The 27,809-nt window shown below is 36.3% G+C and overlaps 1 protein-coding gene across 1 annotated transcript in view; it reads right to left on the reverse strand.

Moving 5' to 3' along the window:
• Window positions 1-27,809, reverse strand: part of DCC (DCC netrin 1 receptor) — a 957,719-nt gene that overhangs the window by 138,138 nt on the left and 791,772 nt on the right. Inside the window, exons 14-15 of the mRNA XM_081150263.1 lie at window positions 24,150-24,260; window positions 5,173-5,367 (exon numbers count right to left, since the gene is read on the reverse strand). Coding sequence (XP_081006389.1) covers window positions 5,173-5,367; window positions 24,150-24,260 — 306 coding nt within the window. The remainder of the gene's footprint in view (window positions 1-5,172; window positions 5,368-24,149; window positions 24,261-27,809) is intronic.

The following is a 27,809-nucleotide window of genomic DNA, read 5'->3' on the forward strand; positions in this document are numbered from 1 at the left end:
CAGTTAGTGTTACCAAAAAAAATTTTTTTTTCAATAATATTTAGAAGTAGGTAATACATTTACCTTATAAAAACTAAACATTTTTAATTAAGGCAAAACTTTAATATTTTTGCAATGTTAAGCATTGCAAATGTTGATACTTGTATGTCTTACAAAGACCAACTTCTCCTCTTCTATTAACTCTTTGCAATATCTGTTAACTCCCTGACACCAAAAAATAGAGAATAAAAGGTATTCTTTTCCCACATTTTCACTGAAATAAATCACATTCCCAAAATTAAACATATGGCAGAGAGAAAAACACGGATCTAAATCCAGATTTGAAGTCCACCCAATTCCATCTTTATTTACTTTTTAGTGTCCTTAAACTATATTTTTAAAACACAAGTCTTTGAAAGCACACCCTCTACTAACCATAATCGAAAGGAAAATAATGAAAGCAAATAACAATTAAGTATTCATGAAAATAACTAAAAACATCTTCCTGTAAGGGGGTTAAAACACTTCAAAAAAAGTGATAGGTGATCACTAAAACTCTAAAAGTTTTAATTGTACATTCTCTCTTTCACAGGGAAAACAAAGAAGAGAGGGGACAAACAGAAGAAAAAAAAATAGTGACCTAAATCCATTTACATAATTACATTAAATTTTAATGCAGTGGTACCTTGGTTTTCGAACATCTCCATTGATGAGCATTTTGGTTACAAACACCTGAACCTGGGAGGAAATGCTCCGGTTTCCAATGGGCCTCGGAAGTGGAACGTGCCCGTGGCTCCCGCTGAGGGCAAGGCCCTGAGGCCCAGCTGTGGGCTGTGGAGCCCTCGGTTTCCCAATGTTTCAGAGCCTGGACAGTCTCTGGGACAGGTTACATTCGAAAACCGAGGGACCGCTGTAATCTAAAAACTCTAATTAAAAGGCAAAAGTTTTCCGAATGCATAAAGTAGCAAGACCCAACTATATGCTCCCTACAAGAAATGGAGAAACTTTAAAATAAAGACATAGGTTGAAAGTAATGGATGGACAATAACTGTGTAAACTTTAAGAAGGCTAGAATTAATATACTATTAAGAGCTGATATACAATTGTCTTCAAGACCAAGAGTATTATTAAAGATAGAGACATTTATAACACCAAGTGAGGTGGTTTACCAAGAAGGTATTAGCATTATAAATGTATATTGGCTTAATAATAAACTCTCAAAATAAATGAAGCAAAAATATTGACAGAATTAAAGGGAGACATAGATGATTCCATATTTTTAAAAGGCTTTGATTGACAATCAGCAATTCACAGACTATTCATCAAAAAAGTAAAGACATGGATGATCTGAATGATAGTATTAGACTTTGATCTATTGGACGTTTTCACAACTCTACATCTAATTGCAGAACAGACGTTATTTTCAAGTTCACATAACACATTGAACAAAATTAACAGTATGCTGGTCTAGAAAACAAATCTCTGCAAGTTTAAAAATATTGAAATCAAACAGTGTATTTTCTATTCATGGTAAAATAAAATTAAAAATCACTAATGATAAGGTATCTAGGAAAACCTGACATTTAAATATTAAGCAACGAACTTAATAACTCAGAGGCCAAAAAGAAGTCAAGAAAGACTAGAAAATATTTTGAACTACATGATGATGAATATACAACATCAAAATTTATGGGAGACCCGCCAGCATGGCTCAGGGGTTGAGCATTGACCTAGGATCCAGGAGATTGTGATTCGATTTCAGTCAGGGCACATGCCCGGTTGTGGGCTCGACCGCTGGTGGGGCACTTGCAGGAGGCAGCCGATCAATGACTCTCATCACTGATGTTTCTATCTCTCTCTCCCTTTCCCTTCCTCTCTCTGAAATCAACAAAGACATATATTTTTTTAAATTATGGGAAACAAGGTAAGTGGTACTTAGGGGAACACCAATAGTATAAATATCTACATTATGAGATTTGACCTTAACAAATTAGAAACAGAAGAGCAAAGTATGACTAAAATTAAGTATAAGGAAAAAAATAGTCAATATAGGAGCAGATATGAAAGAAACAAAATGAGAGATATATAGAAGGGACTATTGGTAGTGTTAAAGGCTCTGTCTTTGACAAAATCAACAAATTTGTCAAGCCCCTACCTAGACTCATCACAAAAACAACATAAATCACCAATATCAGAAATGAAAATGCAGTTGTCAGCACAAATAATAAGATTATTGTAAATGAAAATTCTATGCCAACAAGTATAACAAAATGAAGTAGACATATTTCATAAAAACTTATACACAAAACCAATACACAAAACCAATGCCAAAACCAATACACAAAACATAGAATACCTATAGATATTAAAGAAGTTAAATTCATTATCAAAAGCCTTTTTGAAAAGGAAATCTCAGATCGAGATAGTTCATTATTGAATTCTCTCAAATATTCCAGTAATAAAAAATATCAATCTCACACAAACTTTTTAGTGACAGAAGAAGAGCAAACTGTCCAACTAATTTTATGAAACTGGCATAACTTAAAAAAACCCAAAACTGGATAAAGTCACTACATGCAAAGAAAATTGTAAACAAATATTCCTCATGAATATAGACACAAAAAAATCCTTAATAAATATTATCAAATAAAATTCAATAATATAAGAAGAGTACCGCATCATGACCACATAGGATTTGCATGAGAAATTCAAATTAGTTACCCTTTAAAAAATAATCAATATAATTCATCATATTAAATAAAAAGAGTAAAACCAAATGATCATTTCAAGAGCTAGAAAATTATTTCACAAAAAGGCAACAAGTATTATGATTAAAATTCCCAGAAAGCTAGGAAAAATATAAAAGTTCCTCATTGTAACAGACAGCTATGAACCTACAGCTAATACCCTATTTCATGCCATCCCTAAGATCAGGAACACAGGATGGACTAATGGACTGCTGCCAGTCCAACAGGGACAGGAAGCTCTGGACAGTGGCTCTGATTTTAGCTTTACTGAAACCCCAGCTACACTTCTTCTATAACTGGAATGAAGGAAAATGGGACTTTGGAAACCCAGGAATGTAATCTCATGGAAATAAAGCTTTCTACCATATCTCTTCCTCCCATGGGGGCCTGCAGAAATGCTTATTCCAGTGGTACCCCAAGAACCCCACTCTCACTTTCAATGGGAAAAGACCACCCATGCTTTTCTCAGATAACAAAACCATCAATTGTTTTTATTTTTTCTATCGAACATTAAAGTAGGCATATTAGCTTTCATGGTATTTTTGAAAAATCATTTAAAATATAATTTTAAAGATTTAGAAACATGAAGTTGTCTAGACATTATATATACATACCACACACACATATAATATATATTCTTCCAGCTTAATATATATATATATTAAGATGTCTAACACTTTGCCTAAATAATGAAACATATGTTGAAAAAATATGTTTATTTGCACAAGCATGAAGATACTGAACAATGACAAAACACTATTTTTTTCCTATGTTATGGTTAGATATGGGACTATGTTAAAATAGTGTAAGCTGGTGGAACTTAAATACATATGTGCATATACGTGTATGTGTCTGCGGGGCAGGAGTGTGTAATTACTCTTTTCAGATAAAATTTAAAATGCAAACTCGTGATTATCTAGCAGTGAGATAGGTTCATATCCCATGTTACCTCCCTACCTCTTAGGAACAAACATACCTTACCAAGGGAAATTTCCTGTTTCTTGTTAAGCATTTGGAGAGATCTGTCAGTGTTAATCTCCCAAACTCCTCAACTCTGCTAGACTTGGAGACTCCTGGGGAGTCTGGAGTAAAGAGCGTCATTATCAAAGGGACGTGGTGAAACGATGCAGTTTCCTTCATGAGTTCATTTTGAGTTTGCACCACACTCCCACTGTCGGGGAGCCTGTGCAGTGCCAGGGAAATCTCTCCCTCTGCTGTGTGGCATCAAGAGGAACTGTCAGAGACGATGTACCTTGAATAATGGATCAATGAGAGTCCCCTGACAAAGGCTGGACAGCCATAAAATACATGTTTTGTGATTGCCTTAACATTCCAACTGAAGGACTGACTGAGAGAATATTATTATTTCTAAATGCCAAGCTAGCTAAAACAGTGAAGACTTTCAGTAGGTGCTTCTCTTATTAGTGTTTGGAGCAATTATAGAGAGAATGGGTCAGTGCAATTCCCTCTTGCACTTAAAATATCTTTTCTTGCTGATGTAAGAAAAGCTATTCAAATTCAAATCAGGCTCCTGTGAGAGACATTGCAAATAAGTAGCCCCTCCCCCCATAAGGCTGCATGTGAGGAGGTCAGTGTAATTCACTGCAAATAATGTGGTGTTAAATCAACAAGTAGAATCAACTTGCTTTTTGCTTTATGAGAATTGTTTAAATTCTTGGCACCTGGTATAGGGCATATATTTATTTTATTTTCTCCCTGTTAATTTTATTTCTCTCTTATTGCATTATGGAAAATCAGATAAAAAATAAATATGAACACTTTTACACAGCCCTCTCTGAATAAACAGATTTTCAATGAATTTCTAAATATCACAAGTCAAGTACTGTATTCAGTAAACTAAGGCTGAGTACAATAAGAGAGCTTGGATTGGAGAGGGATCAGGAATATATGTAGAGAGGAGCTTGATAACTCTAAGTTACTAGCTTGATTGAAAATCTGTTTTTTCATTTTGTTGTTTTATGGTCATAATGACACAGCCATAAAGCTTCATCTATAAATGCAGAGAAGAAGGTCATGTGACCAGATAAGTCAAGGTTAAAGAAAATTGACAGACTATCTTCCTAGTAAGAAAGAGATGAAAATGTGTTGACTTTCATTTCAGAAGAATTGTTAAGATTAGAAGTTTCCATTTATCAGCAGAAAAAGAAAAATGATCCAGTGCACTTTTCATATCTTCATGTGATACATTTTCCATGTTTTGAATCTTCCTACATAAAATTCCCCAATTGGAAATCCAGAGAGGAAAAACTGTGTGTGTGTTGTGTGTGTGTGTGTGTAGAAGCATGGGAGATAGAGAAAGAGAATTGTTTTAAGAATATACGATGTAAATTGAAATAACATTTCTAAGAGCACTTTTTCAAGAAAGAAAATAATTGGAATACATTATTTACTTCTCTTAAGAAAATGACAAAGCACAGGTACTCACCTAACCTCTCGATGGAATAATAGCGCTGCTTACTGTCCACGCGCACTGTCTCGGCGTACGGGCTCCCCACGCCGTAACCAATAATGTACCCGCGCACCACGATGTTGGGGTTCAAGGGGGGAGTCCAACTCATGATGATGCAGTTGGTCTGGGGCCTCACATGAAGAGAGCTCGGCTGGTCAGGGACTTGAGACTCTAGAATTCAAAGAGAGGCATCATCAGCCTGCCTTGTGAAGAACGGACAGCGAGATACGTTTCCCACTGAAACCAGACTTAACGCCCCACTCCCCACTCCACAGATGCTCAACTGGTGCACCACTTAAGGCCCAAGCTCCTCCACGTTTCAGCGTGTGATACGTTTCCTATGTTTGATTTGACTTTCAGGGAATTTCTTAAGCACAAGGGGCTACCTGAATACTTTCTGTTCATCTTTATTCCAGTAGTTTTGCTGGGGGCTCATTTCCCCCCATCTGTTTCTTCTTGGGTATTATTAATAGGGGGTGACATTGAAACTGCACGCAAGTCACACTGTCCAGCTTAAACTGGTTCTAAGTCCTTAAAGCAGGCTGGTGACTGATGCAATCTTTGAGTTACTCTCCAGAGACAGCACTGGGCATGTTATCCCTGACCTCAAGTTAACCTTGGAACCAAGAATCTTCAGCCCATGGAGCTCAAGTAATGGAAGTGTGGCCACCAGAGCCTTTTACGAAGCAAGAGACCCCTCAGTAAGGATTCGGTGCCCAGACCAAATATGGACAAAGGCAGAACAGAGCAATCAAACCCTGCCAGGTTGGAATTCCTTTGTTTTCTCTTGCCCCTGGACCCTATACCATAACTGGCCAAGTTCCAAAACTCTCTAACCAAAACTTGCCCTGCCAGCACTGCCTCGTGCCCCCATCCTGTTCTCCTTAGCCCTTAAAACTTGTCCAGATGCCAAATTGGGGAGTCATATTTGAGTGGGGCCTCTCATCTTCTGATGAGTCGATTCAGCATTTAACAAATAAGTTCTTTCTTCTCTCAAAGGCCGGTTTCATAACTTTGCTCTTATGCGCAGTGGGCAGCAGACCCTTGCTTGGTGACAAAATCAAGGCAGATGTAAGAATAATAGAAATGGGAACAGAGTGTCAAAAACTGTCTTTCCCAAGGACTGTTTACTCTGATTTAATTAAAACTAAAATAAACATGGAAGTCCTTTCTTAAGAAATTGTCAGGAGAAACAGCGTAGGGCCATGACTTGCTCGGCGTGGTTAGGATGGTCCTTGACCTATAGTTTGTTGCATCTCTGAAAAGTACATTGATTAGCAAAGGAAAGGAGACAGTGGCCTGGATTAAAGACTCTGGAGGGTGCAAATTTGGTTTAATATCAGACCAAATGTCATTTACTAGCTGTGTTTCCTCGTGATATTACTTATCTTCCGTGAGCCTGTCTTCTAATTCAATTGGCATTTCAAACATTGATGGATTGAAAGCTTCAGCTCTGGGAGTATTCAAAAGAAGAGTCCAAATTTGTCCTGTACACTCACTAGCTGTGAGGGACCGTAAGACCTTACCGATCTTCTCGAACCCTCAGTTTCCTCACGTGCAGAATGATGACAAGGACAGCGATGGTCTTATATGGTAATGAGGAAATTTAATGAGATAATGCATAAAAACACTCTCATCGTGAGGAGCTGTTAGAGGAAACGTAATTTTAAGGACATTGTGTGTTGAACATTAATAAATTCGCATTCTGATTTTTATATCATCATTTTCCCCATGATCGCATGCTAAAGAAAGTTTTCTGTGTCCATTTTCTGGACACCTATCACCACCCAATTGAATATTTATAAAACACAAGTATCTTTAGGGTATGGAGCAGGTAATGAGGATGGTCAGGACAGGACAAAGGGAATGCGGCAGTCATAAAACATAAAACCTTCGCTCTTGGGGATTTGTAATTTAATGGGAAGTGCAGACAAGTGTAAAGGCAGTTACAGCACACCATTATAAATATTTTGGTAGGTTTAAAACCAACATATGTAATCCATTTTTTGAAAATCAGGTAAGTATTTTGGGAAGAAATTTAAGAAAGAAAGTGCCCATCTAAACTTGATAGTCCATTAGGGGCTTAGTGCAGTTCCTGGCAATTTAATAGGTACTCAAAAACAGTAGTGATTTGAACTTATTCGAATGCTTTGTGTTCATTGTTTCTTTCCTAACTGGAAATCTCTAATGGTAACATATGTCAAATTATGTAAGAGAATTTGATGATTAAAGGAAACATTACAATATATTTTTCTCCAATGTAATAGCAAAAGGAGACGCAGTCTCTACCAGCTTTACCTACCATTAAACACACTTCTAGCTTAAGTGATATATGAAAGTGTGCCTTTTATTAAAGTTTTTAATAAAAAACTTTTATTAAAGTTTTTAAAGTGCCTGTTACTAAATAGGTACTATGTTAACAGCTTCTCAAAAGATGCTACATTCTAAAGGTGCTACATCAACAGCACTTTCTCAGGTGCTTTTTTCTTCTATAGATGCCCATTTGTGAACAAAAAGGAAACAAGCTATTCTTTGCCCTGAAGGATCCTGTGATGTGATATGCAAAGGCACCATAAAAATATTATCTCAAAATCCTAATATAAACCTTAACAGCAGAAACACAACGTCTGTGAAGGATTTTCTACGATAAACCTTAAGTGAAAATAATAAAAGCAATGAAAGGGATGGATTAATACTTAAATTAGCCAATCAGAGAAAGAAAAATACCATATGATCTTACTTATTTGTGGAATCTAATGAACAAAGTAAACCAATGAACAAAATGGAACCAGAGGCCTGAATACATGGAACAGGCTGTCAGCTGTCAGAGAGGAGGGGAGTTGGGGGGCTAGATAAAAAATGGTGAAGGGATTCAGCAAAAAAAAAATATACACACACACACACAACATATAGACACAAACAACAGTGCGGTGATAGCCAAAGGGAAAAGGGTACAGGCTAGGTGCAGGTGGGCAAAGGGGGGATAAATAGGGGTGGAAAGAGACTGCTTTGGGCAATGGGCACATGATGTAGCGTGCAGATGTTTTGTTGATTTGTACACTTGAAACCTGTATGGTTTTGTAAATCAATGTCACCCCAGTAAATTCATTTAAAAAGTACTTTGTAACCCTATTGCCACAGAGGCTCTCCAGTGTCCTTGAAATTTAATGAGCTCTATAATAAATTTTGTGTAACACATTTGAAGCTTTTATAGTAATTGTTGAAACAACAAGATAATCTTACATTTATAAAATGAACTAAATAGTATTCATATTTTCTGCTATTATAACTTTTTAAAAATAATATAAAAGCCTAACTTTTTAAAATCTTCACCCAAGGATATTTTTTCCGTTGCTTTTCAGAGTGGAGGGGGAGGGAGAGAGAGAGAGGGACATTGATGTGAGAGAGACACATGGATTGCTTGCCTCCTGCACATGCCCTTACCAGGGCCAGGGATCAAGCCTGCAATCAAGGGACTTGCCCTTGACTGGAATCGAACCCAGGACCCTTCAGTCTGTCAGTTAATGCTCTAACCACTGAGCAAAACCAGTCAGGGCAAAGCCTTACATTTTTAATGACAATATTCAACATCTTTTTAAATAAAAGAAAAACAATTATCTAAAATGTTTTCAGAACAATAACTTTCTCCATCTTTCTGCAAACCACAGAGTATCTCCCTTGCAAGTTAGTTAAAGTAGTACCCACAGAATTACATCTATTTGAGCTTTAAAGGTACTGTGGTGATGAGTGTACACATTGGCTGTTGAAGAAGAGAGGCTATTAGTACACACAGCACATCTTTACTTGTCACTGTATAAAAGTAGTTTCAATTCTAGATCTTAACCCTAAAACAATTTTAACATTACAAAAAATAAGGGTATTCATACATAAGAATATATACTTCCTTCCATTCTAAATACTTAATGGCCTTTACCACTCAGTTAAGATCACAGCGTCAGAGGGAAGGGTGCCTGTCAAGGCGGTATTAGACCTAAGCCATTCATAATACCTGGCCTCATTATAAAGATAACTGTGTTAGGAGATTGTTCACAATCCAAAATAGCCCATTTGTACCCCTCCATTCACTTCTTCGTCTAAAGACAGAAATGACAATTTTCCTTTTATCTTACGGGAGTGAGTTTTCTCCAGCACAGATGATGTCACAGAGTATGAAAGCAGCTACTAGTGGAATGAGCTATAAAAACATCAATTCAGGAAATCTGCTGTGGAAGGTGTGTGACGTGAATACTCTTTGGAGGCTGACACTGAAATTCGCTATTCAGAAGTACATGAAAGATCTCACAAGTACCCCTAGGACAATGAGCGCATGTATAAGGCATAGATAAGTATTGAGGCAATTATTAAAATAATTTGAAACCAAAGAACACATTTTTCCTGAAATATCCAAATTAATGAGGCCCAGCATTTCTACTGGAGTCTGAATTATGAAGATAAGTAGGTCAACTGCCATTCTTGATTATACTATGAAATTATGGGTCCTTAGTTTAATTTGTTTCTAAAGAACATTTATTATTCATTCAGTCATGATTACAGGTTTCCACTAATGAGTAATGTTCACATATAACACACCAGGAAACTTATCAGATTAATCCCTATAACTTTTCAACAATTGCCGTGGATCGCCTATGTACCAGTCATAGTACTATAGAACTAGCTATAGGGGATATAGTTTTGGGTAGGTAAGTCCAAAAGAAAAAAGAACAGACAAGGGAATCTTGAGATCTTGGTAAGTGCCATGCTGATGGCACAGCAACCGACTCACCAAGGAAGGTATCACCGGTGGAGTCTATGGTGAAAGATCAGAAAGAGCCAGTTAGGCAAACATCTGGGTGGAAAGCTTCATAGGCAGAGGGAACGACTACTGCAGAAGTCTTAGAGCAAGAGTGGGGCTGGTATTATTTTTAAAAAAAAGCAAAGTAGGCCATTGTGCCTGGAGGGTAGAAGGTACAGGAAGGACAATAAAGAGAAAGGGGGGCACCCAATGGGAGTGTAAAACGGTGCAGCAACTCTGGAAAACATAAAGCAGTTCTTCAAAAAATTAAACGTGGAATTACCATGTGATCCAGCATTTCCGTGTCTGGGTATATTCCCCAAAGAACGGAAAGCAGGAACGCAAACAGGTGTTTATTTATACACCTGTGTTCACAGCATCTTTATTCACAAAAGTCAAAAGGTAGAAGCCACCGAAGAGTCCGTCAGCAGATGAACGGATTAACAAGCTGGGGTGTGTACACACAATGGAATATTTTTCAGCTTTAAGTAGGAAGGAAATGCTGACACATGCTACAACAGGAATGAGCCTTGAGGACGTTAGGCTAAGTGAAGTAAGCCAGTCACAGAAGGACAATTGTATGGTTCTACTTATATGAGGTACTCAGGGTAGTCAAATTCCTAGAGACAAAGTAGAATGGTGATTGCTGGGGATAGGAGAGGAGTATTGTGGAGCTATTGTTGGATGGGCACCTAGTTTTACTTTTGCAAGATGAAAGATTCTAAAGAAGGTGTAGTGATGGCCGCACAGAAGCACGAATACCCTTCACACCATTGAACTGTACACTTAAAATGGTTAAGATGGTTCATTTTATTGTGTGTGTACTTTAAAATACATTTTTTAAAATTAGGAGACCCTAAAAATTCTTTTGAACTTGTCTGGGTGGTCACTGTGGAGATGAAGTGGACATATTTGGGACATTTGGAAAGTATAGTCAGCAAACCTATAGGTTGGACTTGAGGGGTGTCGGAAAGAGGAGACTCAGTGATAACTCATGCATCTTTGGCTTGGCACCTGGTGGATGATGCACTGAGATGAGGCAAAACAAGTGAGTTACTGCGTCATGTTAAACGTGAGATGCCTAACAGTCATGCCTGCGGAGATATCAGGGAAGTAGATGGGTACAAAGTGTGGGATTTGGTGAAAGGACATGGTCAGATACATAGATGTGGAAGCCACCAGCATATAAAGGGTATTTCAAAATAAGTGTGCATGAATGTAGATATAATGTATATGTGTAAACAAATAAATTACAAATAAGATCATGCTATCGCTCCACTCAAAGGCCCCCAGTCTTCCCATATCATATTGTAAGGCCAAGTTCTTTACAGTGGCTTAAAAGGTCATGTATAACCTACCCTTTCCTCCATCCCACTTAGCCCTTCATCTTCATCTCCTGTCACTTTCCCTTTTGCTCACCTCACCCCCGTCATCTTCTCCACACTGGACACTGCTGCTACTCACATATACCAGGCATGCTCTGGCCTTGGGGCACTTGTGTTTCTCTGCCCAGGGAGCTCTCTCTAGAATATGCCTTCCTCCCTTTACTTCCTTCATGTTTTTGTGATTTAATTTCCAGTTGCAGCCTTCCCTGGTTACTGTATTTAAAATTGTTATTTTTTTCCTAATCTCTAAAATTCTAATCTCCTAATATTCTCCTCTCATTTTTCCCCCTTTAGGATTTATTACCACTCATTCTGCTATTTAATGTGATTATTTCACTATTCTTTGCCTCATCCTTTCCCATAAATTCTCCAGTAGCTAGAACAGTTCCTGGCACAAAGTACTCAAAAATATGGAAACAAAGTTCCTATTTCTTATAAGGTTCAATACAATTGTCATTGTGTGTAACTGTCATTAAATATAGAATGACCAGTTTTCTAGAACTCTCCCCATAAGAAAAGAATTTTGATTTAAAAAAAGGAATAGCATAGAAATAAAACGATGAAAATGCAGTTATTAAGGTTGCTTGCTCCTAGTGACCAGCAAGATTTGTGTCCGCCGCCTCCCACTAATGAAACTGATTGCTGCCGCCACCGTCGGGCGTGGACGGCAATGCCAGCAGTCCCAGGCTCTGCTGCTTTTGACAAATACTCACATATCTGCTCTCTTTTTAGTGTGCTGCATTTTATGGGTCATTTATTAGAGTTTTGTTCCAGTCCTTAGTAACATATATATATATATATTTTTTTTTTTTTTTTTAATTTTTTTGCAGATAATTACATAAAGTAATTGACATACCCAAACTCTTGTCTTTCCAGACAGGTCTTATATATACTAATGTGTTCATTCCATTGGCAGGGCCTGTTCTCATTAATGGACATAATTTTCCTTAAGACATTCATCTCTATAAATTTTGAATGTTATTTATTTAATTATTGTAGCAGAAAGCCACTTCTATTCACCATTGAAATCTACCTGGTTGTTTCTTCCCAATTCTACTTAGCATTTCAATAAATGTTTTATCATTTAATATATCACAGCTTTTTTCCTCAAAGATGTTTATTCCAGTCATAGTTGTTATTCTATTATTTCACACATAACTTGCATTCTTAGCTATTCTACACGTTTTATTTATTTCAGTTTTTTTACTTTTCAAAGTTAAGATTTATAATTTTAGCCCTATTTCATTTTTTGTTTACTTTTAATATGTTTTTCTTCAATCTTGATTGTTTTATGGCAACTAATCTCATTATTCTATTATTTTACTTTATTTTTAGTTACTTTTGTCTGTCTAGTATCGTTTTACTCTATCACTGCTCCTGAAATTGAAAATGAATGTTGATAGAAACTGAGGGTAGAATGGTTGTTGCCAGGGCCTGGGCCTGGGGTTAGGGGTTTGAGGAGATGAGAAGAGATTGGTCAAAGGGCACAAACTTCCAGTTATAAGATGAATAAGTTCTGGCGGGATCTAATGTAAATCATAGAGACTACTTAACAATACATATTACACACTTAAAAGTGGCTAATATTGTAGGTCTAAAATGTTCTCACCACCCACACAAAAAGGTAGTCATGTGAGGTGATCAGTGTGTTAACACCTCAGTATGGTATCCATCACGCTGTGCATGTTGTACATAACACCACATGTCAATCATATCTCAATAAAGCTAGAAAATTAAAAAACTAATGTAAGACAAAAGTAGAAAAAAATGTAGAAATTCAAGGGGAGAAGGTGGTATATAGTGAATGCTCTAAAAAGGGAGTTTTGACAGATTTGTTCTTTTAATAGTACAACAGTAAGTTCTAATTCTGAAAAAAAAAAAAAAAGTGTCTCCTAAATCTACGTCAGTTAAACTAGTAGATCTGGGGCAGGGGTGGGGATGATGGTGTTCATCTATGTCCTTCAATTCCTGATATGGACAAACTTACTCCTCGTGACAATAAAGGCAGATTATTGGAATAAAGTTGTCTGCGCAGGCCTAGTAAATAATTGGCATCTTTCTGAACAGATAATTGATTGGATTCCATGTCCTATAGACTCTGAACTTTTCCACACTAATCACTGTTTGCACTGACGATAACTCCAACGGAAAAAAAGAAGGGAAAACGTAAGGTATTCCTCAGGGACAAGACTCCCAAAGCCATCCCCCAGGCTGAGCCTTAACAGATCAAGATTCTTTCCTTCCCTGTTCTCTCTTGCTTATAGAAGCTACAGAATCTTGACACTAGATTATCAATATGGTGAGACCAGTTCTGACTTCATGAGTGGGAAAACCTGAGCTTGACAGTTAGAGGTGATGTGTCTTCCTAAGAGCAGCTGTGGAATCAGAGCCTATCATATGGTAGATTTGTTCTCTCAACTTAGAGTTCAGGAATACCAACTTAAAATATCATAAAATCTCACTAGAATCTTGTGTCTTTCCACCATGAACTTCATATTCAATAATCTCCAGATTTGGGCTGTTCAAACAATAAACCCTATGCCGAATGGGGTATGGGGGATAGGGTCTCGGTGCTTTTCAAACGATGTATTTCCATGATTTCTTCAGGCTCATTCTCCCATAACTGGATTGAAACTCTACTCTCTCAAAACTACAGACCTATTTGATTGCTCTTAAAAAACAGTATCTCTAAAATCGTATGCCAAGCTGCTCTCTAGAAAACTGGGGTTTTCTGTTAATAGCTTACATGAGGAAAAGGTCATGGAAGGGAGAATAAATGGTAATGGAAAGAGACATGACTTGGAGTGGTGAGCACAATATAATGCACAGGTGATGTATCATAGAATTGTATACCTTAAACCTATATAATTTTATTAACCAATGCCACCCCAATAAATTCGATAAAAAGTATATACACATAACAAAGAGAGCAAAGCGTGTTTCTAGCTCTTGTTTATCTGCATTTTTTTAATGACCACAAGAATGAGCATCAGTGAAGAATCCATCGAACTGTCTAAATCATATGAGTTTAACATAGCTAATGCCTGGCTATGAATGCTGACATAGTTGCCCCTCTATTCAATATTAAATGAGCATCTACTATGCAACAGGCACCATGCAAAGTGAGAAATTCAAGTAAAATAAAGCATGGCCTAATAAAACTAGTTTGGCATAAGAGACTAAATGTTGCCCTGGCAGGTGTGGCTCAGTTGGTTGAGTGTCATCCTGAGCACCACAAGGTGACCAGTTAGATTCCCAGTCAGGGCACATACCCAGGTTGTGAGTTTGATACCCGGTGGGGCTCCTATGGGAGGCAGTAAGTCAATGTTTCTCTCTTTTTCTTTCTCTCTCTCTCTTTCTCTCTCTCTCCCTCCCATTCCCTCTCTCTAAAATAAAAAAAAAATTAAAGGAGAAGGGAATTTTTATTTTTCTACCAAAAGTAGTGCCAATAGTCTTAACACATTTATTGGATAATCTGCTAGCTAAAGTGCCACCTTTATTTTTTATTTTTTCTCAATTATAGCAGAAATATTTCTGTCCTCTGCAGTCTATTACACTGATCTACTTGTTTATTTCCATGCCAGACAGTACTATATTGATTTTAAATCAGGATCTATATAGTAAATGTTAATGTTTATTTAAATTGTTCAAAATTTCTCAGAATTCTTTTACATTTATCCTTTCATATCAAGTTCATTTTGATTAAAATTGTATTAAATTAATCATTAATTTTGGAAGAACTAACTTTATGTAATGGTAAAATTCTACATCAAGGAACATATATATCTTTCTATTTATTCATGTCTTATAGCTTTTAATAAAATGTCATTTCCTTCATATACATTTGTTTGCAGATTGTTAAATTTAGTCTTAGATTTTATACTTTAGGTTGCTGTATAAATGCATTTCTTTTTAATGTTTGAACTAATTATTGCTAATATAAGAAAAAGCTACTTTTGTACATACATGCATAGAAACCTACTACCTTGTTAAATTTTCTTATTGGTGCTAATAGGTTTTTAGTATAGTATTTTGGAATTTCCAAATGCAAAGACAATACTTATAAAAAATAACACTATCCTTTCTGTAATAAAATGTTATGGTTTCTTAAGTTTTTTTTTTCTTACCCAAAGCTCTATATTACTGAATAACAAATAGTGGGAAGCTCCCCTATCTTATTTGGATCTTAAAGACAATGTGTTTAGTATTTTACCCTTTAGCATAATGTATGATTTTAGTTTCTTACAAAAACAATTACACTTTGAAAGCTTCCTATTACTCCATTAATATGCGTTTTTTAAAAATTGGCAATGGCTGCCTATTTTACAAATTGCCTTCTTGCATCTATTGATATAATTATCTGACAACACTCCTTTAAATTATATCTTAATTAGAGAGCGGGTTGTTAAGATGCACAGAATGTATGCCCTGAGTTTTCTATCAGAAGGGAATGCATCTATTTCCTTAATTCACACAACAAGGTTCTATCATCATGAACAGGAACAAGCCTCATAGATCAACGGTGTGAGTATTTCATATTACTGTCAAAGTCTGGATGTCCTTTAGCAAAACCAGCAACTACAATAAGCTTTTGTTGTGTGTATAACATATATCAGAAATACAGTTGAGCACTTTTGTGCCATTAACATAGTTGATTTTCACAAAGGTCCATTGAGGTGGATATTGTTGTTATACCCTAATTGTAGATGAGAAAATTCAGGTCTTAGGGAGGCTAAATTATTCCAGATTATACAGTGAGTGGAGCAGGATTTAAACCTAGTTATTAAGATTTCAGAGCCCACAATCTTATCCACTACGTTATACTTAGAAAAAGCCAAGCAAGTCATAAGGGGATCAAACATTTCATGAGGATGTTACAAAGTGTGCTGTGGCTAAGGAAAGGACTTGAAACACTTATCCAAGTCTAAGTAATTTGTACCATCTCTTGCACAGTGGAGCTCTGAGATTTTGAATCATTTGCCCAAGTACAAAAGCACGTTTTAAGTTGCTTAGGAAAATCAGTTTTGGCTTTGCCTGCATCATTCTCTATAAGTAAGGTGATTTTTTTGGATAATCCTCACTCAATGATATTTTCCATTGATTTTAGGTAGAGTGGGAGGCAGGGAGGGAAGGAAGAAGAGAGAGAGAGATGTGAAAGACATTGATTGGTTGCCTCCCACATGCGCCCCAACTGGGGCTGGGGATCGACCCTGTGACCCTTTGGTGTGCAGGCCGAAGCCCTACCCACGGAGCCACACTGGCCAGGGTCAGGAAGATGAATTGTACTTGGATGAGAATAAAGGACTTGATTCTTCAGCTTCGTGATGGATTGACTGCTGTACCACTGGCTCACCACATTCCACAAGCCTATTTATCAATTAGCGAACCAAAATGTCAAGAATGAGCTCCTATTAAAATCCCATGTGAAAGAATTCCTTTTGCACAACATACCACCTGCCTGTTCCTCTGTGCATAAATCCCAACTAACATCATTACATCGCCAGAGGACCACATTTGTGAGTCACTAGTGTACTGGGGGTTCCGAGTGGTAATGTGATACCTTTGGGTGGTGAGACTTTGTTGGTTTGTTGTGTATGTATATTGTTGACCTACAACAGTACACATTTACTGCTTCTTTAATGATAAAAGTATATTCAAATGTTATGGTAGGTTTGTAAATTTGTTCATAGAGATCTTTGCCTAATTTTCATTTGTTTAATATTTTTTCCTGTGTCTTAAAAGTATTCAATTAAATTTTTTTTTTTTAAAATATATCATTATTGATTTCAGAGAGAGGAAGGGAGGGAGAGAGACGGAAACAGCAATGATGAGAGAGTCGTCATTGATCAGCTGCCTCCTACATGCCCCTGACTGGGGACCGAGCCAATTTTGTTTTTAACAAGATCTGAAAGTCTCCCTCTTAAAAACAGAGTTAAGTTTAGTTTTGGACAATTTTAGAACTTGTCTCATTTAGAAGCATTTGTCATTTTTTCTTTCTAATTATTTTCTGTATTCTGCTAGGTAAAGTTTTATTTATTTTTATTTCTCCAATGATTCAGAAAATACATATTTTCTTTTTTTTAAATGTTTTTGAAAAAGCAACTGTTGGCTGAACATACAATTTGACATGGTGTTTATCTTCCACAAATCACAGAAAATTTTGGGCTTTAGCTTATTTTTTGCACATCTAGTAGCTAAGCCTATCATTATAGAACTGTTTCTCTCTCATTCTGGCTCATTAAACTTTCATTAAATGTTCAGAATGTAAAATTCTAAATTTTTAAGGCTCTCTATAATATTACTTTTTCCTTTTCTTGACCTACTTTTTTAATTTCAAGCGTAGTGCTCATTGTGTTCATACCTTTTAGCCTCGAAAAGATGCTAATATAAAACTAAAACACAAACTGACTGGTTTATCTTATTTTATGCAAACTTTTATTTTGGTACAAGTATACTTATCTTTGTCAACGATTCTAACCACCACCAAAAAAATTTCTCCTGGCAACTGTATTAGTTTCCCACTGTTGCCACACCTGTCACTTAAATCAACACCCATGCATTCTGTTACATTCCTGGGAGCCAGAACCGGTCCCAGTCCCAGGGAGCTACGATCAAGGTGTCACAGGGCCACGTTCCTTCTTGAGGTTTTAGAGATGATGTATTTTCTTGGCTCCTTATGCTTTTTCTAGAGTTTGTCCGTCTTCCTTGGCTCCTGGCTCCACAGTACTCCAAGCTCTGCTTCTCTTGTCGTATCCCTTCCTGTCGCTCTGATCTTCCCGCCCCCCTCTTATAAGGACCCTTGTGAGTACACCAGGCCCACCTGGACAATATAGGATAATCCCCTCCCTCACCATCCTTACCTTAATCACATCTGCAAAATCTCTTTTGCCATGTAAAGGAACGTATTAAAGGACTAGGACTTTTGGGGGCCCATTATTCAGCCTATTACGACTCATACAATATTTTCCCTCCCTCCCTCCCTTCTTTTTTTTCTACTCTTCAATTTCGTCAAAAACTTACTTTTCTCATTTCTCATTCTTCTGCCAAGAGAATTTCCACTTCTCAGAGTCTATTTTTTGAATGAGTTGGACAGTTTTAATATGCAGTGTTCCTCCTTTGTGGGTGGTCTCATCAACTTAGATTTTATCATCACTGAAAATAACTTTATGTATTTCTTTTCAAAGCCATGTTCTCAGCAAATATTATACATTGTGCAAGTTTCGAAACACAGGCGTTTGTTTGTGGTTCACAGCTTAAAACAAATGACTTTGTAATGATCCCATTTCACCCAACCATTACCTGATCCGGCTAATAGGACTAATTATCTATTTCCCGAGGGCAGAAAATTAGAGATTGCTCCTAGGTGCACAGTTTTTGCTACATCCCATTATATTTTCGGGAGTCTCTGCATTGCTAATTTTTGCTAGCCAAGCTCCTCCGTTTTAGGGTGGAGGTTTAATTTCACATTACATTATGATTGATGTGTATAGCAATTTCTACCTGCTCACTATAAATTAGAAAAGTGTGGGGGGAACACAAAGAGATCCCCTCATCTTAAGTTCCTAGAGCAGCGATTTTCAACCTTTTTCATCTCACTGCACACATAAACTAGTTATTAAAATTCTGTGTCACACCAACAAATATAATTTTTGCCAATATGACAAAAAGTAGATATAGTTTTGATTCATTCACACCAGATAGCTATTGTTGTGTTGGCTGTTGTCATTTTTTTATTTGACAATCTAAGGGGCAAGAGGTCAGTGCCCCTGGCTAAATAGTCAGGTATTGCATGTTTTAGAAATTCTTGTGGCACACCGGTTGAAAATGGCTGTCCTGGAGAATACCTTGCTAAACTTCATCACAAATTCCCTCATATCCTTATGCAAGACATTTACATAAGAACTTTGGGGAATTCTAACAATCTTGTCTTTTTTTTTAAGGTGAAGTTTTGAGGCACAAAATAAATATTTTACAACTTCCCAGCTGTTAGTTACAGCAAATATGCTTTCAGGCAAACCTGAGCAAACAGTGAGGTTTGTTATATAATTACTTTAACAAAACATCCTAATTAAAGGCCAGTCCATGAGGAATAGGAGTATTTTTCTAAGTTACTGTTGATTTTCAACTGCTTAAGCCAAGCAGAGGACACAAGAGGAAGTTTGGAGCCAACGGGGACAGAATTGCCCTCAGCTCTCCGCACAAGGCACTGTGTCTGTTCAGCTGACCCACAGGGCTCAGAGCTACCACCCAAGGAGTAGGTCACTCCCTTGGGGTTCACCAGGAGACTCCAAAGCAATGGGGGCAATGCTATGCAATGCAAGGTACCTAGAGAGGGCTAACACGGCAGTTCCTTTCCAATGCGGAGTTCTTTGGCTACAGCAAAGAATGCCTCCTATTACAGATGGTTTTCAATGCCTTCTCCATATCCACAATTTACGAAAAATCAAACAAGTCTAATACCAAAATTTCCTATTTTGGAATGTTTAGAATTCAAAGCTTTCTAACATTAGCCATGAAAGCTTTGGTAGAATTCATTTATATCTCATTTCATGATTTAAACATAGACATGAATATGTTTAAATGGGATGAGCTGAATCTTTTTTTAAATCTCCTTAATATACATACATATAGCAAGCCATCAGGCTGAGTTCTTTTGGAGCTCCTAGTGACCACTTCTGAAGTTGTACACTTGTCCAAACATTATTAGTCCCTATCAAGAGTTATACTTTTTTATATTTGAATAATACAGATATAAAAATGAGAAAAACAGGAGGGAGGAAGATAAATTGAAATCCTTTTAGGGGAGTATCTCAGTGCAAAGAGACCACGAGTCAATAAATTAAGAAGGCCTTAGGACCATATATGTCTGGCCCTCTTAATTTCTTACAGCAAGCAAATCACTGCTTTACAAAGCAAGTGAAACATCTCTCTCCCACAATCACAGAGTTAAATGTCCTGAAATGGCTATTAGTTTCCATTTTGTTTTAAAGGTGAACAATCCCAAATCATAACCCGTAACAGCACTATATGCAACAAGTATCAACCCCGCTTGCTTTTTATTAGTTTTTATTTACCTTTTTAGCTGGCTAACATGTGCATTGCTGGCAAAGACAGAATTGCCTAAGCAATTATCATCCAGGTCAAGAAGTGGAAGAAAAGGGACACTATTTGATTTGAAATGTGTTGGAATGTATTAAGATAATTGACTGGTAAATGAGTAACATTTGAATGAATGAGGGTGCATTTTTGAACCAATACTGGCAAAATAATTTTCCTAAAGGCATTCTTTTGGAAGAATATCTACTATGCTGTCTCAAGCACCTTCCTTGTAAACCTAGACAACTCCCATTCCCTGAAGTTACTAAGTCAAGGATTTGTTTTCATGAAGTTTTTTCATTCAGGGCAGCCATTATCTGTTTATCCCTCAAGAGAGCTGTTCCTATCTCTTTCATGTCTGTACTCCCCATGACTTGGCGCACTCAAGGTTCTTAATTATATTTAATAATAACTGCATCACTACTAAAATAAGGAAAAGGGAAGGAGGAATGCTGCATTCAGAAGAGGGACATTATTAAGCCAGGAGCATGGAAACCTTCCAACAAATCCAATTAAGCAGCACTGATTAGGACTCTCCTTATGAGCACAGCCTAGAGATTCTTAATCAAAATAGATGTGTGAATTGGATTATATTAAGATTGCATGGATACGAAAAGCATGCAGTTAAATAAAAGTTTTGTGCCATCCCAGGAGCTGTGATATCACATTTTAGTTTCACTTAGATTGTGAGTCATTCCAGTGGGGGAAAGAGCACATAAGTCAAGTGGAGAGCCCCATTCATCCTGGGTATTTTATGGGACCTTCAGCACCTCTGCTCCATTTATCTCCCCTCCTTCCAGTAAGAGATATAGTTCCTTAGTTTGGGTAAACAATATGACCTCATTTCTTAGAATCTTTTGCCTTGAATCACTGTTTCTTATTGTCAAAAGGTCAGTTCTAGAACATTAGGGGAGGCTTTTCTCTGATAACCTGCACTGGACGTTCACTCACAAAACCTGGTCTTGAGTCTCAGCTCCACAGATTTTTACAGACTTTAAAAGTTATTTCTCAAGTAAAATAGAAAAATAAGGCATTTGTATAGCTTTTCATAACTGTCTTTTTATTCTTTAGATAAGATAGATCGTATCCTTAGGCCCATCTATCCTGGCCTCCTTGTCATACTTCTGCCACCAACTGGCCTCCCATCTCAGGATGTTGGTTCTTACTGGTCCTTCTGCCTGCAGGGCTCCCTCTCTCATTGCCTTAAGGTGTGTGCAGATATTTTGCCTAATCAGAGAGATCTTCTCAACCCCCTATGTGAAATCATTTGCTATTCCCTAATCATTTGCTATTCCCTCTACAGTGCTTTATTTTTATTTAGAGTATTTACCACTCTCTCCATTTCCATAAAATGTATATTCTTTATTTATTGCTTTACCCCTAAAATACCTTAAAATAATGCCTATCCTATATAGGCCTTCAGGAAGAAACACATGAATAAATAAATACATAAGTTAATGTTCCCTAACCTATTAGTGAAGGGTAGAAGCTTTGTGAAGTACGACTGTGTAGCTCCATAACTTCTCAATTTATATAACCTAAGACAAGTTAAAAAATAAGTATATAAACTTTAAAAGTTATTTCTCAAGTAAAATAGAAAAATAGGTATTGTATAGCTTAAATAACATCTTCTAGACTTCAAGTTACTTTTCCATAAAATGTAATATTACCTCTAGGATTGTCCCAACTGAGTTGTCCCATGTTTGCCTACTTCTAGTACACTTTTTAAAATATCTCTGCCCGAGTAATCTCATCAAAGTGCACATATAATTAAGTCACTATTTTTTGAAGTCCATTAATGACTTGCTTAGGATAAAGCATATTATTGCTTTAATGACATTCTTAGGAAAAAGTTCAAAATCCTTAATTTGGTCTTGCCACATTTAGTAGCTGAGTATCTTACAAATCTCACCACATGTCATCTCTGTGTTTCAGTCTTGATGGCCTTTTTTCCAGGTGTCCAACAGTCTGTCTTGACTTTAGACCTGTATTTACCTTGCCCTCTTCTCTTCCTCCCTGGATTTCTAAGGCGTGCTTCTGCATAGTTAATGCCTGTTCATCCTTCAAGTCTCAGTTTAAATGCAAATCTTCTTTAAGTCTATTTGCCTATCTATCTAGCTATCCATCCTATAGGTGGGACAATATTCAACGGGGGTTTTGAACTATAAAATGGCAATTTCCTATGACTTCACCTAGAACGTTTGTCTTTCTTTGCTACACTCTAAGGTCTACAAGAAAAGGATCATGTCTTCCTTAGTTATTATTATATCCTCAGAGCAAAGCACAGTGCCTAAAGCTTAGGAAACTTCCTATTAATATTCTTTGAATGAATGTGCAGTGCCATCCCAGTGATTATCATTGTTGTGGAAACAGCACTTGTTGATGACTTTACTGCTGCCATAATTACTCTGTAAAACCTGATCAGTGACTGTATTAAACTCAAAAGGAGGGTAAGTTATTTAGAAAGAGAAGTAGGGAAAGATCAAAGAGGAGAAAAATGAGAAGGGTTTGAGAAAGAGGAAGGAAGGGCAGGCTTGAGAAAGGGTGATGCTAGAAGAACCAGAAAGAGAATAGAAATGAGGAGGGAAGAAGAAGGAATCTAGAGCTTCTACCTTCCACGACGAATAGGTCTAATGGTAATAAGGGAATTTCATCGTCAGTTGTCTTATGTCATCATATTGTCAAGACACATGTATTCATTTTTTTTAATCCTTACTCCAGGATATTTTTTATTGATTTTAGAGAGACAGGAATGGAGAGAGAGAAACATCAATGTGAGAAACATCCCAATGCTCCCCAACCAGAATTTGAACCCGCAACCTTTTGGTGTACAGGACAATGCTCCAGCCAACTGAGTAACTGGGCCCGACCCAGGCCCACATGTAGTCATTCTTCTAGCCATTTTTCTTGGTTCAAATTTTGATTACCTCGCTTTAAGTTTAGAGATGTAACTTACTTCTTTTTTCAAGTCTCTCTCATTTTCATGAATTTCTGCCTCTTTCACCATAAGTTGAAATCTCTCTGATATACTTCTGTTTTACTATTTAGATTTTTTTCTGTTGTTTCCATTAGGCTTTTCTATTGATTTTTATTTTCTTATTTAGTTATTATTTTTATTTCATAACATATTTCTCATCTGCTAATTTTGAATTTTGCTTATATTTCATTTAGTGATATGTGACTTTTATATGAATCTCAATAACATTCAGTTAAGCAAATAAGGCAGATTGTCCTTTATATAAAAAAATGAAATTTCAAATATTAATAATCATAACATAAGCAAATAAAAAATATAAATGGCAGTTCTGCAGAAGCACCACAAGAAACTATGCAAAGTAATTATATTTCATGTTATTATCAGAAATTGTAGTTCCTGTGACAAAAATTTTTAAGGTCAACTATTCAAAATAAAATAAATAAAAAAAAGATAATTTCAAATTATCTTGAAAAAAAAAGTAACTTATTATGAGGACAATAGTTAAAGCATAATTAGTTTATATTTATGTGGCATTTTTGAAGACCCTATATTCATTAAAGGTTTTTTGGCTTTGCATCTAAAGATACAGGAAAAATAAATATCCCCAACAATGGAGCTCATTAACTTTTTTAAAGGGAGCCTTTGAACTGAAGTAGCAAAGAAGTTAGAAATCAGCATGATAATGGTTGAAGAAGGGCCTTACCATCCAGATCATTCTCTGGGGTCTCCGCTGTGTGCCAGTTGGAAGGGGGTCCCGTGCCATTGACTGTCATGGCTGACACTTGAAAACTGTACTGACTTCCTTTCTCCAGTCCTATGAAAGAGTTTTCCACAAAGAAAAAAACAAATATTGAATAAGAGTATTTCTAGCTGAGTTTCAAAAGTTTTAGTTAAATTTTAACAACTGTAGACATGCTTTATGTTGTTTGTGATTGTTGAGGTGATTATTGTTATTTTGGCCAAAAGGTCACACATATTACAGCAAGAAATCAAATTATTTTTCATATATTCTCATTTATTTTTGTCCAGTTTATAAAAATGTATCCCTGAAAATAGCCTCAGGGTAGATGCAGGATATAAAATATGAACGATGAAGAAATAATCAGAAATAGCAAGGATCATTTTTCCTCACAGTCCAGAAGAGGCCTGCTTATAAATCAAAAACCATCAATCTAAAAATTTATGTCTTCATCACCCATTCAAGGTCAGTGATTATGTTTTATTTGGGCCAAGAAAAAAGAATCCAAAGCTACTGCACTTCAGCAAAAAATACTAGGGCTTTCATCTCTTGAAACCATCATGAGGCATACTTTGCTTTGCATTGCTTCCATAGTACAGCATGACACAAGTCTACCTATATGATAATTTGCACATATAATAATGTACACTGCAGGCTCATTTTAGAGTTTACAAAGAGTACAGGTAGATGAGACAGGCCCTGTGCATCATTAGAGTGATATGTGTACATTTTTTATGTAAATAATTTCCCCTTTAGCTAAATTGCTAAGTAGCTCATTAACAACAAATTATTGTAGAACAGATGACACCTGTCAAAACAACATGTGATTTTTTTTGAGATGTTGAGGACTCAGATGAAACAGACAAGTCCTTAAATCTCAAGGTGTATCTTTATCAACAACCCTGATAAAGATAAAAAATAATTCCTCCTCTTCTTCTTAAAGAAGACTCTTCAACATTTCGTGTAATACTGGTTTGTTTGGTGGCGATGAACTCCATTAGCTTTTTCTTGTCTGTGGAGCTCTTTATCTGACCCTCAGTTCTAAATGATAGCTTTGCTGGGTAGAGTAATCTTGGTTGTAGACCCTTGCTTTTCACCACTTTGAATATTTCATATCACTCCCTTCTGTCCTGCAAGAGAAATCAGCTGACAGTCTTATGGGTGCTCCCTTGTAGGTAACTAATTGCTTTTCTCTTGCTGCTTTTAAAGTTCTCCCTTTGTCTTTAACCTTTGGCATTTTAATTATGATGTAACTTGGTGTGGACCTCTTTGGGTTTATCTTGATTCAGATTGCGCTTCCTGGACTTGTAAGTCTATTTCTTTCACCAGGTAGGGGAAATTTTAAAAAAGGTTTTCAATTTCTTGCTCCCTCTCTTCTCCTTCTGGCAACCCCATGATGCAAAATATGAATAAAATGGCAATAAATACATATTTATCAACAATATTGAATCTAAAAATAAAAATAAACAACAAGGAATCTAATGAACAAAATAAACTGGTGAATAAAATAAGTAGCTGAAGCTACTTATCAGAATATCACTTCCAACTCTATACACTGGGGAGCTGTTGATATCACCCTCTTTGTATCATCTGTAATGATGTATCTTAGGTTACTCTGAAAATCCTACCAAATTTCTTTAATGTATTATATTTAGTTTAATTTTAGTAAGCATTTTTTAATTTTATTCTAGAAAATAGCTTTGGAGTCTCTCTATGTACACAGAATACCAATATTAAAAGAGATCTTAATGTTTAGTGAAATGGCCCATCTAATGCTGTACATCTAACAAAGTGATCCTGTAAATAAAGCATGAGTACCTTTGCAATGAGAAATTCACCAAGGGAGGGAACCCACTTCCAACAGATTTGCTGGTTAGAAAAGTTCTTCCTTAGATTTCACTGAATCTGCTTTACCATAGAATTACCTACAGATAAACCCTAGTTTTACACAGTGGGATTTAAAAAATTCTCTTTCAAAATACCTTTACCCTAGTCTTCTGATTCAAATTTGGTGCCTTGTATAGCAAACCTTTAGCAACAGATCTTACCCTGGACCCTCTTGTATGTCCAGATAAGTGTAGGGTTCAGTGATAACAGAAACAGAAATTTTGCTTTTCAGAGAGGCAGTCTGGACATGACCTTCAGAATTCTAGGTTGCAGATAGTTCTGCTCCTTTGCTGAGGGGTACCTGTTTGGGCAAGTTTTAGATGTACTGAAATCTTTTCTAATCTCAATTTCCCACATAAAGTAATTAGGTAATAATAGCTGCTTTTCCATCTCATAATGTTTTTTTGAGAATCAAATGACAAACTGCTTGTAAAAATTGTTTATAATATTAAACATGTAATGGATATAAAGATAAGCAACATTTGCAGGTTATTTTCTTACTTGATTTTCAAATTCCCTACAATTTTCACACAAAACATATTATTACTTCACTTTAGAGATAAAGATAATAAGCTCAGAGAAATTAAGCAAAGACACTGTGTGCTGCTCTTGGGTGAAGACTCTGGGTTCTGCCCTGTCTCCTGCTGGGCCCTACAGAGCACGCGATTTTCATCAAAGCCCTCCTGGCCTAGGCTGGGAATGTACAAGAGACATGAGCAGCAATTGGAAAGCACTTTGAAAATATGTAAAGAATTTTTGTCCATTATGATTATATCCAGAAATGAATAATGGACAGTCAGACAGGATAAAATGGATGATTCTATTAATTTGACAATGGATCAACCTAACAGATCAGTAAAACCCAAAACTTAGTGCAAGGTAGAGTTAGGTTGTACTATTGCTTAAAAAAAAAATGTTACCCTGTTAGTAAAAGGAGGTATCTTCAACACTTATCCCAACAATTACTATGAAACAGCAATATTTTGGGCCCTAACCCTGACAGCTGATATCAAAAGATCTTCCAACACTGTGTTGACTGGCTTGTTTATTCAGTCATTGAAGGTGGGGTAGAGAGAGGGAAGTCATTAGCAATCAAAAGCTGTTTTATGTAGGTATTTCTAAGAGTTGTTATCTGGGAAGTGTTTCCTGAGTTGGACTAGTGGAAATCTTAAACAGTATATTTTAAATGAAGTGGTAGAGAAACACTGCGTTAACCCTTTCTAGAGTTATTCACTTTCTATAGCTGCAAAGGTAATCTTCAATTTTTATTCAATAGATATCTCTTTCCATTCCTGTATTATCCCACTATCTTTTTATATAACCACACCACTACACATTTTTTTGCCTATGGTCAGCAACACACTAACTATAGTTTAAGAGTTAAGAATATAGGTTTTCAATTCTGGCAGAATTAGATTTGAAGCTGCTCTCAAGCTTATTAGCTGTGTGATCTTGAAAAACTTGCCAACCTCTCTCTCTTTGCCTAAGTTTTCTCATCAATAAAATAGGAATAGGTATATAAAAAATTGTTATAAAGATCAAATTTGAAAATACATATAATGCTTTTTTCTTATCGTGGAGATTTTTTCAGGTTTATTGAGTCATATTTATTTATTTTTCATTATTATTGTTTTACTTTTAAAACATTTTTTTATTTTTTATTTTTATTTTTTCTAACAACAAACATGCAAAATTATTTTATTGATAAAGAATCAAAGATAATTAACTAGTTTGAAC

The sequence above is a fragment of the Miniopterus schreibersii genome (genome assembly GCF_964146895.1).
Source record: "Miniopterus schreibersii genome assembly, chromosome: 10".
Taxonomy (NCBI): domain Eukaryota; kingdom Metazoa; phylum Chordata; class Mammalia; order Chiroptera; family Miniopteridae; genus Miniopterus; species Miniopterus schreibersii.